Source organism: Pyrus communis, chromosome 16 (genome assembly GCF_041283825.1).
Source record: "Pyrus communis isolate YQ-2024b chromosome 16, ASM4128382v1, whole genome shotgun sequence".
Lineage (NCBI taxonomy): Eukaryota > Viridiplantae > Streptophyta > Magnoliopsida > Rosales > Rosaceae > Pyrus > Pyrus communis.
Window position 1 is genome coordinate 15874126 of NC_142580.1, and position 18679 is coordinate 15892804.

At 37.4% G+C, this 18679-nt stretch overlaps 2 protein-coding genes across 2 annotated transcripts; one reads left to right on the forward strand and one right to left on the reverse strand.

The window, feature by feature from the left end:
• The first annotated feature begins 5044 nt into the window (after positions 1-5044).
• On the forward strand, positions 5045-9795 carry LOC137731621 (nuclear transport factor 2). Its single transcript, XM_068470780.2, has 10 exons — positions 5045-5209; positions 5338-5445; positions 5541-5675; positions 6341-6647; positions 7100-7362; positions 7493-7682; positions 7893-8020; positions 8512-8577; positions 8771-8852; positions 9317-9795. Exons 2-10 carry the CDS (start codon positions 5407-5409, stop codon positions 9532-9534), a joined length of 1428 nt encoding a protein of 475 aa, XP_068326881.2. The 5' UTR covers positions 5045-5209; positions 5338-5406; the 3' UTR covers positions 9535-9795.
• A 252-nt stretch (positions 9796-10047) lies between these two features.
• LOC137731622 (uncharacterized) lies at positions 10048-14823 on the reverse strand. Its single transcript, XM_068470782.2, has 7 exons — positions 14637-14823; positions 13115-13883; positions 12561-12733; positions 11209-11293; positions 10969-11115; positions 10601-10773; positions 10048-10344 (listed from the first exon to the last, which is right to left on the reverse strand). Exons 2-7 carry the CDS (start codon positions 13814-13816, stop codon positions 10218-10220), a joined length of 1407 nt encoding a protein of 468 aa, XP_068326883.2. The 5' UTR covers positions 13817-13883; positions 14637-14823; the 3' UTR covers positions 10048-10217.
• Positions 14824-18679: the final 3856 nt, after the last annotated feature.

An 18679-nucleotide genomic window follows, 5' to 3' on the forward strand; every position in this document is an offset into this window, starting at 1 on the left:
GAATATTTCATTTAGCAACAAAAAAAGGTCCAAGTTCTCCATCTTATAGAAGAAGTGGTATTTAAAAGCTTTTTGTAACTACATTTAGAAATTGAAAGACAATAGTATTAAATTGACATAAAATTGAAAATTACATAACTAAAGTAATGAAATCTGCCATAAAACATCTTGGAAGTAAAACTAATCAGCCAATTTGTATTAGAACACCCGCTTTATTCCAGCACATAAATTCATCTTCAAATAATTTATTGTGATGTGACCATTATGCCTTGCCATGCTTTGTTTTATTCTTTAGACTTACAAACAGATTCTTTGCATAGAATATATAGAGGTTGACCATCTCTTGGACTCGAACAATAGCATTAGGATATGGACAGAATGCACCAATATTTAAGATTTTTAACAAATCAATCATTTCACCCAGCCTCTTGTTGATTGAATCATTTATAAAATCTCGCCAAATTGGATCATGGAATTGAAACTTAGCAAAGGTTTCTACCACATTTGTCAAAATGCTTGTGTTCATCTATTTTCTGTTGTGTCCAATTTTGAATTCAAATACCAAATTGTTGTTATCATGAATACCCTTGATAGAATTCAAATACATCTCTTGATTAACCACTCCAGCCTGTTGAGAAAACTCTTGATCATCAATACCCTCATCAATTGTAGGATCATTAATAACATCACAAAATACATAAAATTATAATGACATATACCACAACACATTCCCATGAACTATCTAAACAATGAACAAATATTGTAGGAAGATCTAGATTTAGATCTTCAGGTACTGGTATCTAAGACATGTTGGTGTTGTTACCTTTGATATAGCGTCACCCTTGGATCGAACTACGCTCTGATACTAACTGATGCAGGGCATAGTGGATATAAACGAAATAAGATGAAATGGACTGATAAATAGGATTAAATAAGAAACTATAGGCAGGGTTCACTATCTCCTAGTGCAAGGAGAGACTTGAAAACCCTATAAACTTTGGTTCTAGTACCAGCCTACGACATAGACACTAGAAAGAACAAACTTACATATTCTTAAACAAGAGAAAGACACAAATATGAGATAAAAATGTGAGGTTAATTGGAGGAATGATGAAAAGATTTCCCAAGTTTTGAATGTGCAGTGGGTTCTGATTGGGTCAAAGCTGTTGGTTTCATGTATTGTCAAGGAACCTGCCTTAGCCCCAAGAATGAAGTTATGGACCATGGGGCTATTTATTTAAACCAATCCATGCCCGCTCCTCTGAGTATGGTTGGGAATAACTTGCATTTGGTGGAGTCGTTATTCCCTCGGCCCTCAAAAGTGTAGATAAATCCTTCTAGGTGGTCATATGGATCCGTGAGCCTTTGTAGCTTTGCATCTTGAGTTCTCAGGTATCTCCACTTGTCGGCTTGTCGAGCAATTCCTTGGAGAATGGCAAGGGAACTTCCTCATCGGAATAGTCAAGACGCTGGCTCTATGTCTCTCAGTCGATCCCACACACTTTTCATCTCCTCACCTATGACTTCCCTTAGGATGCTCTTTAAGTTGGCGCGATCATGCAGATTCTCGACTGAAGCCTTGGTTGTCAGCGGCCAATGCTCATTTTCCCCAAACGCCCTCCTCTGCTCGAATTCTCCTCTGATAAGTTTGCGGGTGTCCTTACCTCTACTTCCTTCGTCCACCATGGAGGAGAAAGAGGAAGATTAGCCCCCATTTAGGATGTGTTTTCAATATTATCGTTAGTCTGGTTGATTTGTTCCATAAGGTCATCATGTTCTTCTTGGAGCAAAGGTGATGCAGGGCGCATCTGGTAGAAACAAAATAAAATGAAATAGATCGATAAATAGGATTAAAAAGGAAACGATAGGCAAGGTCCACTATCTCCAATTACAAGGAGAGACCTTAAAACCCTACAAACTTTGGTTCTAGTACCAGCCTACGACGTAGACACTAGAAAGAACAAACTTACATACTCTTAAACAAGAGAAATGCACAAATATGAGAAAGAAATCTTTCTGAATATTTCATTTAGCAACAAAAAAAGGACCAAGTTCTCCATCTTATAGAAGTGGTATTTAAAAGCTTTTTGTAACTACATTTAGAAATTGAAAGACAATAGTATTAAATTGACATAAAATTGAAAATTACATAACTAAAGTAATGAAATCTGCCATAGAACATCTTGAAAGTAAAACTAATCAGCCAATTTGTATTAGAACACCCGCTTTATTCCAGCACATAAATTCATCTTCAAATAATTTATTGTGATGTGACCATTCTGCCTTGCCATGCTTTGTTTTATTCTTCAAACTTACAAACAGATTCTTTGCATAGAATATATAGAGGTTGACCGTCTCTTGGACTCGAACAATAGCATTAGGGTATGGACAGAATGCACCAATATTTAAGACTTTTAACAAATCAATCATTTCACCCAGCCTCTTGTTGATTGAATCATTTATAAAATCTTGCCAAATTGGATCATGGAATTGAAACTTAGCAAAGGTTTCTACCACATTTGTCAAAATGCTTGTGTTCATCTATTTTCTTTTGTGTCCAATTTTGAATTCAAATACCAAATTGTTGTCATCATGAATATCCTTGATAGAATTCAAATACATCTCTTGATTAACCACTCCAGCCTATTGAGAAAACTCTTGATCATCAATACCCTCATCAATTGTAGGATCATTAATAACATCACAAAATACATAAAATTATAATGACATATACCACAACACATTCACATGAACTATCTAAACAATGAACAAATATTGTAGGAAGATCTAGATTTAGATATTCAGGTACTGGCATCTGCGACATGTTGGTGTTGTTACCTTTGATATAGCGTCACCCTTGGATCGAACTACGCTCTGATACTAACTGATGCAGGGCACAATGGATATAAACGAAATAAGATGAAATGGACTGATAAATAGGATTAAATAAGAAACTATAGGCAGGGTTCACTATCTCCAAGTGCAAGGAGAGACTTGAAAACCCTATAAACTTTGGTTCTAGTACCAGCCTACGACATAGACACTAGAAAGAGCAAACTTACATATTCTTAAACAAGAGAAAGACACAAATATGAGATAAAAATCTCTCTGAATATTTCATTCATCAACAAAAAACGTCCAAGTCCTCAATCTTACAGAAGAAGTGGTATTTAAAAAGTTTTTGTAACCTACATTCAGAAATTGAAAGTCAATAGTATTAAATTGACATAAAACTGAATTAAAATGACATAAAACTAAAAATTACATAACTAAAGTAAAGAAAGTTGCCATAAAACGTCCTGGAAGTAAAACTGATCAGCTAATTTGTATAAAACACCCGTTTTATTCCAGACATAAATTCATCTTTTAATAATTTATTGTGCTCCATGCCAAATGCATTTTTTATTTCTCGTCTTGCATCAAAAGGCTTTGGGCGTGGAGGAGGTTTCTTACCTCATTCATCTCTCCAACGCTGGAAGTATATTGTTCGTTTTTTCCTTCAAGCTAACGAGCCTGACCTTCTCTTCTCGTTTTCTCTTGCAGAAGGGCATCTTGGGCCTGCCAGAAAAGGCCCTGTCTCTCATCCTCCTACTGATCATTCTTCTTGGCTAAGTGCGATCACTGAAAATGCCTAAGACAACTAGGTAGAAAACATACGAAATCGTATGCGTTTCCCACAGTCAGTGCTAAACTGTTAACGCTCAAAACTTGCACGTTAACAAATTAAAACAATAAGCCCTTGTTGGGCTTAGGATAAAAATTAAAATGAACTGGAATTAAGATATAAATGGTTTACCCCTCAAAACTGGGTTCATCGATTATGTTGCTTGGATTGTATTGATTTCAAGACTACAAATAACTCTTAGCTTAACGCAAGAATTTTTTATTACATCAGTCGTCTGACCTCTTTACAACATGTTCCCATCTCTTTATATAGGTACCTAATGAACCTAGACAACTCTGTATTTTTTCTAGCATTTATTGCGTCAATTGCCTTGACTAGCGCATTGATAACTTTTTACCCACCAGCTAGACATTCGATGGTGACGTGAAATTTGCTCAGTCGTGATTGCACTCCTTTTCTAGACGAGGCTTGTCAAGCGACCTGCTCGGCCTTGGTTATCCAACCTAGTCCCTCCTAGCAGCATCCTCGACCACCTTTACGTCCCATCTTAGGCCTTTATTTTTTATTTGGTTGCCACGTGGCCTAATTGATGACTGAGGATAACTGCTTTTGAAACCTTGTGCCATAAAATTGTCAGCCTGCCCACGTGCCTGTGGTGGTCGTAAAATACTTTATGTAACTTAGTCGGGCTGAGTTCGTAGGCAGTTGGCTCCAGTGTTCATGAACATCTTTCTCTAAACCCCTTAGGCCTTGAGGTTTTTAATCTTCCTTAGTCTTTGACTTTGGCCATTTTGTGACCTCTTTCCCGGCCTGCACCATTTCTTGGGCCTAAAAATGCCCAGTTAACATAATGTTTTTAAGAGTTATAAATCCGTGGAGTTTGATGGAGTTCTAGTGGAGTTTCATATACTCCATGTGAATTCGTTCAAAATATTAAGGGAGATGCCTGATTTCTCAAAGTCTAAAATACACTATAAAATCCTAATAAATCCATCAAAATCCTAAACTTTTTAAAATATTTTAAAATCAATTCCTAATTGAATACATATGGAGTTTTATGGAGTATTTTTTGTATTTTTGGTTGGAAGTTTTATGGACTACTTCAAAATCCTGATTGAACACATTCAGATTTTGAGTTTTATGAACTCCTTTAAAATTTTGATTAAATACCCATAAACTTCCATAAATTCATTTAATATCTTAATTATACTCCCTAATTCATAAACTCTTCTAAAAAATTTTAAACTTCCAATTGAATACAACCCTCTAAAAACCTTAAGCACTAAACAAATCACAAAATTCAAACCGTAACCTTTCTAAAGAATTTTTTTTCAAAAAAGGTAAAATAGGAATTTCCTTCTTCTCATATAAGAAAGAGGACTAGGCAAATATATCACAAGCGCAGGTTAGCAAAGAGGTATCAAAAGGAAAGGTACGTTTGATGCAGTTCCATATTAAAGTGCGCCCGCGTGGGCTGAGCGTCACCAATTTCTGTGGTGACGGCTTCCAACAAAAGCCGCAAAACCCAGTCAGTGAAGAAGATCGACCCCTCTCTCTCCCTCCCTCCCCCAAATCTATCTCAAGGTCTCCTTCTCTCTAAAGACCAAAGCCTCCACCTTTTCTGAGACCTCTCTCTCTCTCTCTCTCTCTATAAATATCTGTGTGTTTATGCCATTTGTGTATAAAGCTTATCTTTTGGGGTTTTGGTGCAGATTTGTGGGGGCGTTCGCAGATCCAGAGTTTTTGATTTCGCGGTTTTAGGGTTTAAGAGGTTTCAAAATATGGCCACCCCCTATGCATTTCCCGTCACAGCTGCTCAGGTTCTCTCTTTCTCTCTCTATATCCTCTCTCTCTGTTATTCTCTTGCTCTGCCGCCGCTGAGGGTGAAATCGCCGTCGTGCTTGTGGTGCTTTAGGTGGGGACGTACTTTGTGACGCAGTACTACCAAGTGCTTCAGCAGCAGCCGGACTTTGTGCACCAGTTCTACTCCGAGGCCAGCACAATGGTTCGTGCCGACGGCAATTCCAGAGCCACCGCAGTTGCAATGCAGGTATTCTTTCTACAATTTCGTCACCAAGTGCTTCTTCATAAGTTTTATGTTTAAGTTCCTCTTAAAGTTTTCAACTTTTTCTGCAAATTAACGTCAAAATATCTGCTTTATGTCTTTTGGAGTAAGTCGAGTAAGTAGTTTGATGGGTTTTTGTTATTTTAGTTACCTTTATGTACACTGTGTCGGCTAAATAAGTTCCTGAGTTTGATCCCACTAGTTGCAGATTGTGACATTTGTGTATCTAGCTTGGAGATACCTCATTTTATTGCTGTGTGAGATGCCGCATTGTTTTTTCTTTTCTTTGTTACTCCTAGTTTGAAAAAAGAAGTATGCCTATTGGGTTCATTGCTTCTAAATTCACTTGAATTTTCAGTTTTATGGGTGGCCTTTTAATTAATCATGTTGATAACCGTTTCCTTTTTACAGCTATAAAAATGTTAAAATTGAAACTAACCTGTTGATGTAATAGGCCTATACATGCATCTATCATCATTTTTCGTACTCTCGCACCCCCAGTCCATCAGACAATTATTGCTTGACATGTTCAGTCATTATTTTCTAGTTACAAGCAATTAATTGATTCCACTTGTCAGCATAGTTTATATATTTTGAGTGCTGGTATATTTGATACTCAAGTTTATTCTTTCTTTCCTTGTATGCAACAGCAAATCCATGATCTTGTTATGTCATTCAATCTGACTGCATTCGAAATCAACAAAGCAAATTCCTTGGAATCCTGGAATGGAGGTGTTCTTGTTCTGGTTGAAGGCTACCTTGAAATGAAAACTTTCACTGGGAGGAGGAAATTTGCACAAACATTTTTCCTTGCACCTCAGGAGAGAGGTTATTTTGTGCTGAACGATATATTTCACTTTGTTGATGAGGAACCGATTCATCATCATCCAGCAGTCTTATTAGCCCAAAACAATCTTGACTCCAAGCTAAGTGCTCCTGCTACAATTTCGCAGCCAGGTATTTTAATGCTTCATGATTTACGTTGATTTGAAGGATTCCTTTGTCAGTAGGCATAATAAAATCTGCTAATTTTGGAGAAAGCATGTGACTATTACTAGAAAAGTGATGTGGAGTTTGTTGATTTTATTTTTGCATTTATGTACAAGAGTTTGGTATTTGAAAACCAATAATTTTATGTAGGACAACAAAACCAATTCAATAATTAGCAATAGAAAGTGTGCTGGTTGAATGGCAATATTTACTTCATCTGAAACCATATTTATGCATGATTATGGCTCATCCTTCAGTGCCATTTCAAAAAAAAGTTCTTTTAAAATTCTTGGAGTTGAAAATACCTTTCTGAAAATTTTAGTAATTTATTTTGATTTGGTAGTATTATAAGTTTCATTTCAACGTATAAAAGAACCGTCTTTTTTAGTAATTAGCTGTTGGAACTGGTGATTTTGCAGTGGCTAACTATTATGTGGGTGGAGAGATTCAGACAAGAGACTTTGTCGCTCCTGCTGTCAAAGAAAATGGTCCAGTTGAAAGTTATGGCTTTGCAGAGCAACAGTTGCAGCAAGTTGTTGAAACTGAGAACTTGTTGGATGATCGTGCTGTAGAGCAATCAAATGGTGCACTTCAAAGCACGCCGAATACCATACAAGATCACCTGCATGCATCTGTTGAGGAACCTATTGGAGAGCCTCAAAAGCAGACCTATGCTTCTATAGTATGCACCTGAATCTGTAACTAATTTTTTTTTTCACATAAACACATACATACATATATATATATATATATGTATGGAAGGTTCTGCTCATTATGTGTGACCAATCTTGTCTGCTTGATTTTTTTGATAGTTACGCGTTGCCAAAGGGCAACCTGTGCCTTCTGTAGCTCCCCAGCATTCATCTAATAAGAGTGCACCAATGGCTTCAAACTGGAATCACTATCCTCAGTCCACTGCTCAGCAATCCATTTCATCATCTAATACATTTGAAAGGCCTGTAGCAGAGACAGCAGATGAGGTTGCCGCTCTAGAAGATGAAGGTGAACATCTGGGCTTATTTTGATGAGTTCTTTGAGAATTGTTGCTTACAATTTTCAGTTGTAAAAAATTGTCGTCTAGTTTAATTTTTTTCTTAGTTTCGCTCTCTTGTTCAGTCTAATAAATCAACATATCGGCAGTTTAATATGGACTTCAACAGTTTTATTTAATTGATCTTTTTATTTCTTTTTGTCTTCTATGAATGCTTTTAGGTGAAATAAAGTCTGTTTATGTAAGAAACTTGCCGACTACTGTGTCCCCATCTGAAGTTGAGGAGGAATTTGTGAATTTTGGAAAACTCAAGCAGCCGCCTGAAGGAGTGGTCATTAGGAGTCGCAAGGTTCATGCTCTTAGATTTTTGCATTCTTTTATTCCCTTAAGTTCCTCTCCAGATGTATCATTTATACCAGTTTGAAATTAGGCTTTTTAGCCAAAATGGTCCTTGAGATTGGCATAACTCCTTACTTTGGTTCCTGATATTTAAATCGATAGAACTGTCTTTTGAGTTTGTCCACCGTCAATCATTTTGGTTAGTACGAAAAAAATATCCGTTAAATGAGGATAAAATGACAAAAATACCCTCAATTTTTGTCAAATCATTTTGCCCTGCCCCATTGTTTATTAAATTGAGGGTATTTCTGTCATTTTGGTCCTTATTTAATAGAGATTTTTCACGGAAGGACCAAAATGATTGACGGTGGACAAACTCAGGGACCACTTCTATTGATTTCAAATCTCAGGGACCAAAGTGTGGAGTTATGCCAATATCAGGGACTATTTTGGCCAAAATGCCTTGAAATTATTAAACTAAAATATTCCATTGTTGTGCAGGATGTTGGTGTTTGCTATGCGTTTGTTGAATTTGAAGATATTACCGGTGTTCAGAATGCCGTCAAGGTCCACTCGTGAAACCATTAATACAATGAGTGCTATTTGTGAAATTTGAATTTTAATAGAAGATTTTACCAAAATTTTCCTTTCAGTATCAATTGAATTTGATGTTGGAGATGGAGACAAGCTTTTTAGTTACTTTCCTCCCACAAGTCCGCTTCCCGAGTCTTTTATTGATTTTTCTTTTTATTTTACATAGGCTGGTAGTGTTCAAATTGCTGGACGACAGGTATACATTGAAGAACGGAGACCAAACAGCAACATCCCGTCTCGAGTGGGAAGTATGTTTCTTATATATCTTATTAAAATTCTGTCATCTGTTCTCGCTTACTATCTGGGCGATTGCATTGAAAATACAGCAACATGTATTCTGATGATTGCCTAATCCTGTTTCTTATGGCCATGGATGTGATATAGTGACATCATTATATTGTGTGACAATTTTTTAATGACTTCATAATGGTCTCATTTCACCATCTATGGCTGCTGTATTTAATAATTGGCAATTAGCAACGTTGTCAGTGTCATCCACTTTCCTGTGCTAGTTATCTGGCGAAAGAAACTCTGATACAATTCGTTGTTAAACCCTTGTCAATTTTGACTGCTTAATGTGATACCTTTAAGAGATATTTGAGCGTTGTTTCTGATCAAATTGTTATGGCATAACAAGCTCTTACGCTCCAAGCTTCACATTAAGATATGCTCTTAATGTAATCTTATTGCTATTGAATTGTTGTCTGGACAGGAAGGGGAAGAGGAAGGGGCAGCCACCAAGCAGAGGCACCGAGGGGTCGTTTTGGTTCTCGGAGTTTTGTGAGGGGAGGTGGCTATGACGGAGGTGACCAGGACTACAGCCGACCAAGGGGAAATGGCTACTATAGGCCAAGCCCTCGACAAGACAGAGGGAACTCGGGTTATCAATCATCAAGAAGCGGACAAAATTCATCGGAGTTCACTAATTAAGATTATTCTACAGCGAGAAAAGGAAATTTTTGGGTCAGCAGGTATAACTCTAATTGGTTGCAAAAACTACTGGTATTCCTTGGTGTTGGTTTAGCTTTAGATGTATTGGGCATGTCCATCATATTTTTCTAAGTAGGAGTTGCTTGGCATTGGATTTCATAAATTTAAATAGGTTTTGCAATTTTGACCTCATATTTTCTTTGGAAAATCCTCCATGGTCTCTCTTATTGATGCAGTTAATTAAAATTCATTTGATTGATATATTTTTCTCTAATTTTGCCTATTATTTTCTTTATCAACGGGACGGGAATTCAAACTTGGACAGTACTTGGGTCCTAAGTAAGGATTCCGTTTCCTTACCTAATGATAATAAAACGCGGTAAGGTGCCACTTGCATGCGAATAGAGTCACACAAGGCGGAGCGCCAGCCGAGACCAGTCGTTATGTGGGTGTTGACGCCTTCTCATTAGTTGTATGTAATGTTAGCTTCTGTTACACGAATTGATATATAGATTCTGAACGAAATTGAAACTTTATTCCAAAAATTACTTCGATTTTTTATTTTTATAGTTACAAAAAGCACAATTTCACCATAAAATGTTCACTTCACCGTTCCGAAAGTGAAATGCATCTACGTACAGCATTAGAACTTATTCACCAATCCAGCAATCTGTGTTAGCAATTCAGGCGTTTCCAACGCTCACCGCTCCTCCTTGTACAGGAGGCACTTGGACGTGAGCTTGCGTTACGCTGTCCTCCTCATCTTCTTCATGTTCCCAGAGGAAATTAGCGTAGGCCGCAAGAATATAGCTAAAAAAGATGGAACAAAATGTTAAGAGGTCATTTAATCCGATCACGCTAGCTATATTATCTTGTATATGATTAGAGATTTACTGGCAATCAAATATTTTGAGACAAATCCAATCTAAATGGCGATCTAGAGGATCGGGAGACCGAACAAATTCAAGAACCTATTCTCTCTGCCAATTACATTACTATACATTTGCAGAAGACGTTTCTGCAAGATCATTCATTAGAATCTCTGAGATCATGTAAAAATATGTACCTATCTTCGGGATTAGCTTGAACAGCTCGCTCAAAGTACGACAGTGCCTTCTTACTGTCATGATGAAGTTCCCACACCAGTGTAGCATATTGTGCCATGATCTCACCGTCCCCAAGATCAGTTACTATTGCCCGCAAATAGTGCTCCTCTGCCCCTTGAAGATCTCCTTTGGACTGTAACCAGTCACGATAACGTTAGACAAGTATGAAAGAGAGCAATGAGATCATGTCCAAACGATCAATCACAAAACAAAATATGAAATAAATCGATATAATAGGGAAAGCATATCTGCAGTAGCTTCATATTTTTGGTAAGTAGAGGTTGTATAAAAAAGCCGAATGATAGAGAGCAGAATGAACGTTTCTCACCTGCCACAAGAACTGAGCATAATTTCTTAGCAACAAAGCATTGTCAGGGTTCTCTTCAATCATCATCTTGTAATTCTCCTCGGGGTCGTCACTCCTTGAGCCAGCCACTGCCGTATCAGGCACACTATCGCCACCGACATCCTGCACCTGTTCCACAGGGCATTATATCATTTACAGTAATGTAAGCATTCTCAAATGCCATCATATCTTCAACCAGAAAATAAAAGACCAATAAAGCACCTCAATCTCATCACGACATGCTTCATAATCTTCCGAGTCATCCTCTATTTCCCAAAGAAAACTAGCATATGCTGCAAGAACATTGCTGCAATCCAGAAACAAATTATTAACTTTCAGTTGTGCTAAATTGCATTCTGATCATGATGTTTTTACTTTGCATCACTTCGGTGAACTGTTCTCGAATTTGTACAAAACCCAACCAATTCGAAGTACAAATCCAGATTTTTTGGTGTGAAAGTAGATTTCTGTTTTTCTTTGGAGAAAGATGTAATCAAGACTCATCTTTAAGTCCCAAGAGACAAACCGACAGCTTCCCCATAACTGTAGGGTCCCAAGACACATTCTTTGGAGGATTTTAGAGAGAAAAGGAGTACGAGTAGCATATATCCAAGCTATAAAGGATATGTATGATGGAGCAAGGACTGCCATAAGAATTCATGAAGGACAAACCGAAAGCTTCCCCATAACTGTCGGGTTACACCAAGGCTCATATTTAAGTCCTTACCTTTTTGCATTGGTAATGGATGAGTTAACGGGACATATTCAAGATGATATTCCTTGGTGTATGCTTTTTGCAAGCGATATAGTGTTGATAGATGAAACTCAGGAAGGAGTAAATGCGAAGCTTAACCTTTGGAGAGAAGTGTTGGAATCTAAAGGTCTTCGCCTAACAGAGTATATGGAGTGCAAGTTCAGTGCAAACAGAAGTTCAAATGAGTTAGGGTTGAGGATTGGAGATCAAGAAATATCAAAGAGCGACCGCTTTTGCTACCTAGGATCTATCTTGCAAAAGAACAGAGAGTTGGATGGAAACCTCAACCATAGAATACAAGCTGGACGGATGAAGTGGAAGAGTGCATCCGGCGTTTTGTGTGACCGTAGTATGCCACTGAAGCTCAAGGGAAATTTTTATAGGATGGCAATAAGGCCAACAATGCTTTATGGCATGGAATATTGGGTGGTGAAGCATCAACACATACATAAAATGGGTGTAGTAAAGATGAGAATGCTTCGTTGGATGTGTGGGCACACAAGAAAGGATAAGATTACGAATGAGGATATTCGAGGTAAAGTAGGAGTAGCTGAAATTGAAGGAAAGATGAGAGAAAATCGGTTATGGTGGTTTGGACATGTGAAACAAAGGCCTATTGACGCTCCGGTTAGAAGATGCGATTACGGGACAGAGGTTTAGGCCCGAAAGGGTAGAGGAAGAACTAGGAAGACTTTGGAAAAGACTCCAAGAAAAGACTTAGAGTGCTTGGATCTAATGGAAGACGAGGCATAAAACCAAGCGCAATGGTGTTCTAGGATTCATACAGCCAACGTTGTTGTTGTAATCAAGAAAACGATACCTGTCGTGAGGACTAGCTTGAGCTGCACGTTCAAAGTAACTCAAGGCTTTATCTTGGTCATGACGGAGTTGCCAAACCAGCTCAGCATACTGACATAAAGCCTCACCATCTGAAGGATTCGCTAGTGTAGCACGAAAATAGAACTCTTCAGCTCCATCAAAATCTCCCTTAGCCTGCCATGAAAGGGTTCAGCAAATTGCACAAGAATTAGAAATCAAGCTTTGTTCTGTAAACATTAACAAAGGCTTAGACGTTGCCTGCGACAACCACAATCTTACACAGATTTGAACACACTTATTTAGATATTGACACTGTAATTGGAAAAAGACCCAAAATTTGTTGGGATTGCTTTGATCAGTGGATCAGAAACATAACATCTGTATATAGCACAATCGAGAATGGAAAATTGATTGGATATGTCTCTCAGTTCTACCACTTCTTAATTCTAAATAAAGCCCTAATCACAAATTTAAGCACAACCAAGAAGGGGCAAAGAAAGAAGAAAATAATAACAAAAAGAAGACATCTTTGAACAAAGAAATCTAAATCTTTACCTCTAAAGCTTGACCATACTTCCCAAGGAACAAAGGGTGGCAGGGATATTCATCAACCATCCGCTTATAATACTCTTCCGGGTTGCCGTTCTCATCGACATTTTCCATAGATAAATCATTATCCCAAGCATCACAACCAAAACCAGCACCACCAACCCCAAGCCCTGTTGCAAGGTACATGGGAGGACTGACAGGTGTTCTTACTTCTTCGTCAACGCGCAAAGTCCGGATCGCCTTCAAACCTTCCACTTCCTCTTCACCCTTCTCTTCAATCAATCGCATCTTCTTCTCAAAGCTGAAGCCTCCAAGCCCTGTTACGTCTATGCTATCTCCTATTGTAATACTCCTCTCCAGTGGTTCTTGTTTTGAATCTTGCCTCCGAATCATTTCATCATGAAACTCACTTGCCTTGTTAAATATATTAAAAGAAGGAGCTGTTTCCAGCATTGCGTTGTGATCATGTGTATATGAAGACTTTAATGGTGCAACTGAATTCCTAAACTCTTCCATGTCACAAAAACTATAGACTAGCCGTCCTTCTAAGTTTCCGTCAGACAGAACTCGCCGAATGCCTTCCAAGCTTAAACTTTCAGATTCTTGATTAAATTCTGGGAACCCAGAAGCAGAATGCGAGTTTGGAGAAGAAGAGTTGCATGAAAAAGATGTTTCAGTGACTGGGGTTGATGAGCTTCTGAGGTGCATTTCAACAAGCTTTATAAAACTAGTATTCTTTTACTTGTTTGAGGTTTACAATTTCTGTGCCTCTAACCTGTAAATTGAAACAAATATTGAAATTAATCAGAGCCATTCATTTAAGTACCAGATCATGTTCAGTTGCCCTTGCTAATAACCAAGGGAACATGTAGTCTTTTCTTAATTCGAGCAACACTCTAATTAACTAATCTAAAAGCCGGGGAGAAGGATTCGATCGTGAGTGCACGAGAGAGTACACTGCTCTAACCAAAGAAAGCAATCGTATCATATGCAAGTGAAATTGTGACTCCCCATTTGTTTATGCAGTATTCTATCATTTGTACACCTTCATTTCTTATTCATCCAAAGAAAGAAAGAAGATGTGATTTCAGGTATAATGAAAGCAACAACATATCAGTTTGGTCCCAATCCCAAAATCAAGGGAAATGATTTTCGCATGTTTCTCCTTGTGCACACCCTTGTTTAAAAATGTCTCTTGGTTCTTGTGTATTTATTCGATTCAAAAACCATAACTTAACACGAGTCTGCACCATGAAAATCACATCCCTAATACCAAAACCCAACACGCAACAAGATGCACGTGATTCCATGAATACAGACTGTAAAATTGGATGCCTCCAAACGAATCGAAAACATGAAATTCACCACAAATTTGGGGAAGCTTGTGAACAAATCATTGAATCTGATAAATTTATTTCTGGGTTACGGGGCTTGAGTTCTAATCAAGTCATTAATCAAATAATAGTCGTTTAAACCAATTTATTCATCCACTATATCTTGTATTTAAAAAGTAGTTTCAAAGGCATACCTGTCTCTGTATCTCCCTTCAATTTTGCTGTCTGCAAGCTTCCTTGATGAAATGAGAGGGTGAGGGTGATCGGGGTGGGGTTTAAGTACCTATTGCAGTCGCAGATATTTTTTTCCCTTTTTTTATTTTTTATTTTTTATTTTATGGTAAAACAAGTGGAATTTGTCATTCAAGGATGTGGACATGTGAGAGAAACGTAAGCTGCGCCGTAAACTAGTATTTCACTGTGAGCTTTTGTTTATTGGTTTGGAACGATATATTTTTCAATGTGTCCAAAATACAGTATGACACATCATGTGTTATATAAATGATGAAATTCTTGTGTTAAAAAAATTGATAATATAAAATATAAAAATTTCCAACGATTATAACAACCCATGATACACTACTTTTGTTACCGGTAAAAAAAAAAAAAAAATTTCTTTGCTCAAAAAGACAGCAAGATGTGCCACGTGTACTTCCACAGTTTCCTGCCACAGGTATGGTGTCTCTAAATTGATGTCTCTTCTGTGTCCCTTTTCTATTATTTTGATATTTGTCCTGAATTTTAACCTCAAATTTAACAGCGTTAATCTTTCAAGAATGAATTTAAAAAAAAAGTAAAAATTGATAATTAAAAAAACAACACATTCTCGATGGTCATTCACCGCCGGCAAAGCCTCTTTTACTCTTCCCTCTCTTTCCGATGAACCCACCCACTGATTATTAATTTTACTTCTTGGGTTTCCTTTCCCCTCTTTTGTGGGTTCACTTTCCCTTTCATATGTAACCTGTAAACTTTAATAAAACCTAGGGTTAATGTTACAAGGTTTTGGCGACATGCACACGTGGCATTTTTTAAGAACCGGTGTTAGTAATAGTTTAGGATTTTACCTGAAGAAGCCATTTCACAGATTGAAGCCTCTTACTTTGATCTTCTACTCAATAGAAACCTTATGTTCTCTTCTAGTAATGGATCTAGATTTTATCTCAGAAAATGGAACCAACTTTCCTTGAGCAGGGACCAAGTATATATAGACATCTATAGACATCTCATCATAACTACCTCCTCCCATTAAGGATGGCAGTTTGATAACTGCAAGCATTACGATTCTCTTTCGATCACGGGGTGTTTCTCTACTTCATCACGTAATCCTTATGGTCCTACATTATAGGAGATTCAATTAACCAAGTCATTAACTCCTAACTGAACTCTAGTGTCTGATATGGATAATTAACCTTAATTATAATTAGTAAAATCCAAATAAGTTCCACCATTCTCACACTTTGGATTATACTAATTATATATGTATAATTATCACATCCTTTCAATAGAGTTCAATTCCTTAGTGATCACATGAGTTAATACATAGTCAAATTGTCTCCTTACACATCAGTCATGATCAGCTTGTAAAATCGAACTCCAGAAAATCTTGCATAACATCTTAGTGCAAGCACTCTGAAATCTCAATTTTCTTTACGTATCACACATGATGAAATATTCACATTCTGAAGAATTAGAGCTCGTCCTCATGCTCCCACTTAATCACCCTCATTCATTCTTAGTCTTGGCATTCAATTGCTTCCTTGATATTTATAGTGTATATTTGTATATACATATAAATTATAAGCAAAATCCCATAAACCATAATCAGTAAACTTAATCAATGTAGTAAACATATGTTCACATCAGTTCATACATGAGAAAGCAACTTAAAAACATGAAATTATGAACTGGAAAGTCTAAAAAGACATACTGACTTTCACTCCCACGTTTCTGCTAATTCAAAGGATTCCAAGATTCCCATGTCCGCCACATGCCCTTTGAAAACTCCCACTGATAAAAGTTTTGTAAGAGTATCAGCTATCATCAAGGTTGTATCAATAGGTTCAATAGATACAACACCTGCTCGAACATTATCTTTGATTGACAGATATTTCACATCCATCAATCGAGTAGCTGAAGACCTCTTGTTGTTCTTGGAATATAGCACAGCTGAATTATTATTACAGTAGATCAATAAAGGTCTTGGTACTGTGTCAACAACCTTCAAGAATGAAATCATATTTTTCAGCAACATTCCTTGTTCCATGGCTTCGAAACAAGCTATGTATTCTGCTTGCATTGTGGACGTTGCAAGTGTCTTTTGTTTGGCACTCCTTCATGATACTGCCCCTCCTGCCAAGAAAAATATGTATCCACTGGTGGATTTTCAATCATCTTGACAACCTGCAAAATCAGAATCTGTATACCCAAAAAGCTCTAGATTATCAACTCTCTTATACACAAGCTTGTAAGTCTTGGTTCTTTGCAGATACCTCATCACCTTTTTAGCTGCTACCCAATGTTGTTTATCAGGATTGGACTGAAATCTCCCCAAAACACTGATTGAGAATGCTATATCAGGTCTTGTGCACACCTGAATGTACATTAAGCTCCCCACAAGTGATGCATACAGTTTATTTTGCATATTTTCCCTTTCCAGATTGTTTTTGGGACATTGATCTTTGTTGAGTCTGTCTCCCTTTCCCATTGGTACTTCTCCTTTCGAGCAACCTTGCATGTTGAATCTCTTCAATACTTTATCTATGAAAGATCTTTGCGACAGTCCCAAAAGCTTCATTTTCCTGTCCCTGGTTATTTCTATGCCAAGGACAAATGATGCTTCACCTAAGTCTTTCATATCAAAAGTCTTGGTAAGCAATCCTTTGGTCTCCTTGAACAGATTCATATCGTTGCTAGCAAGAAGAATGTCATTGACATACAATACAAGAAATATGAATCTTGAACCACATACCTTTATATATATGCAATCATCAACTTTATTCTCTATAAAACCAAAAGCTATTACCTTCTCATCGAACTTTAAAAACCATTGTCTCGATGCTTGTTTCAATCCATAAATGGATTTTTCTAACTTGCAGACCATTCCCTCATTCCATTCTTCAATAAAACCAAGTAGTTGGTGCATGTATATGTCCTCCTGTAATTCACCATTCAAGAAAGCCGTCTTTACGTCCATCTGATGAAGTTCTAGATCATACTGCGCCGCTAGAGATAGTACTATTCTCAGTGAATCTTTTGATGATATAGGAGAAAATGTATCAGCATTTGAGTCCCTTTTAGTCTTGAACACCTATTTACATCCAATTGGCTTTATATTTGCATTCAATTCTACCAACTTCCAAACTGAGTTTTTACTCATTGAATACATTTCCTCTCTCATTGCTTCCTGCCAAAACTCAGTTTTGTTGTTGTTAATGGCTTGATCAAATGTCAATGGATCATCATCACAACCTTCTTCATGTTCCACTTCATGTAAGTACAACAAAAAATCATTTGGAATAGCTGACTTTCTTGCTCTTTGAGACACTCTTCTTGGAACTTCAGTGACTTGACTGCTCCCCACATCACTTAGTTGTTCAACTGCAGGTGTTTGAGGTTGCGAAGCATTCACGATAGTTATTATCTCACTATCCAAAATTTGCTGCAGTGGCATTGGTTGCACATCCACTATGATTTCTGAAGAAACTTGGTCTGATAATTGCGTTGGTGGCACCACAAACATTTCCTCCTAAAAAACCACATCTCTTTCATGCAAACAACTTTGATTATTCTCATCTTCAAGGAATTTCGCATTATTAGTCTCAAATAATCTTGTTAATAAAGTGGCAGAGTAGAACTTATACCCCTTTCGATTTCTCTGGAAAACCAACGAAGTTGCAACTCGCAGTCCTTGAGTCCAACTTTTTCTCTGCAGGATTGTACATTCTTGCTTCTGCCTTGCAACCCCAAACATGTAGACGATTTAAACTAGGTTTCCTCGTAGTCCACATCTCAAATGGAGTCTTCTCTACTGCTTTACTTGGGACTTTATTGAGAATATAATTTGCCATTTTTAACACTTCACCCCAAAGAAACATTGGCATACTTGTTCTACTCATCATGCATCAAACCATTTCTTTTAAACTCTGATTTCTTCTCTCAGCAACACCATTCTGGTGAGGTATACCAGGAATGGTGTACCGAGCTTGTATGCCACACTCTTCCAAAAACAAAGCCA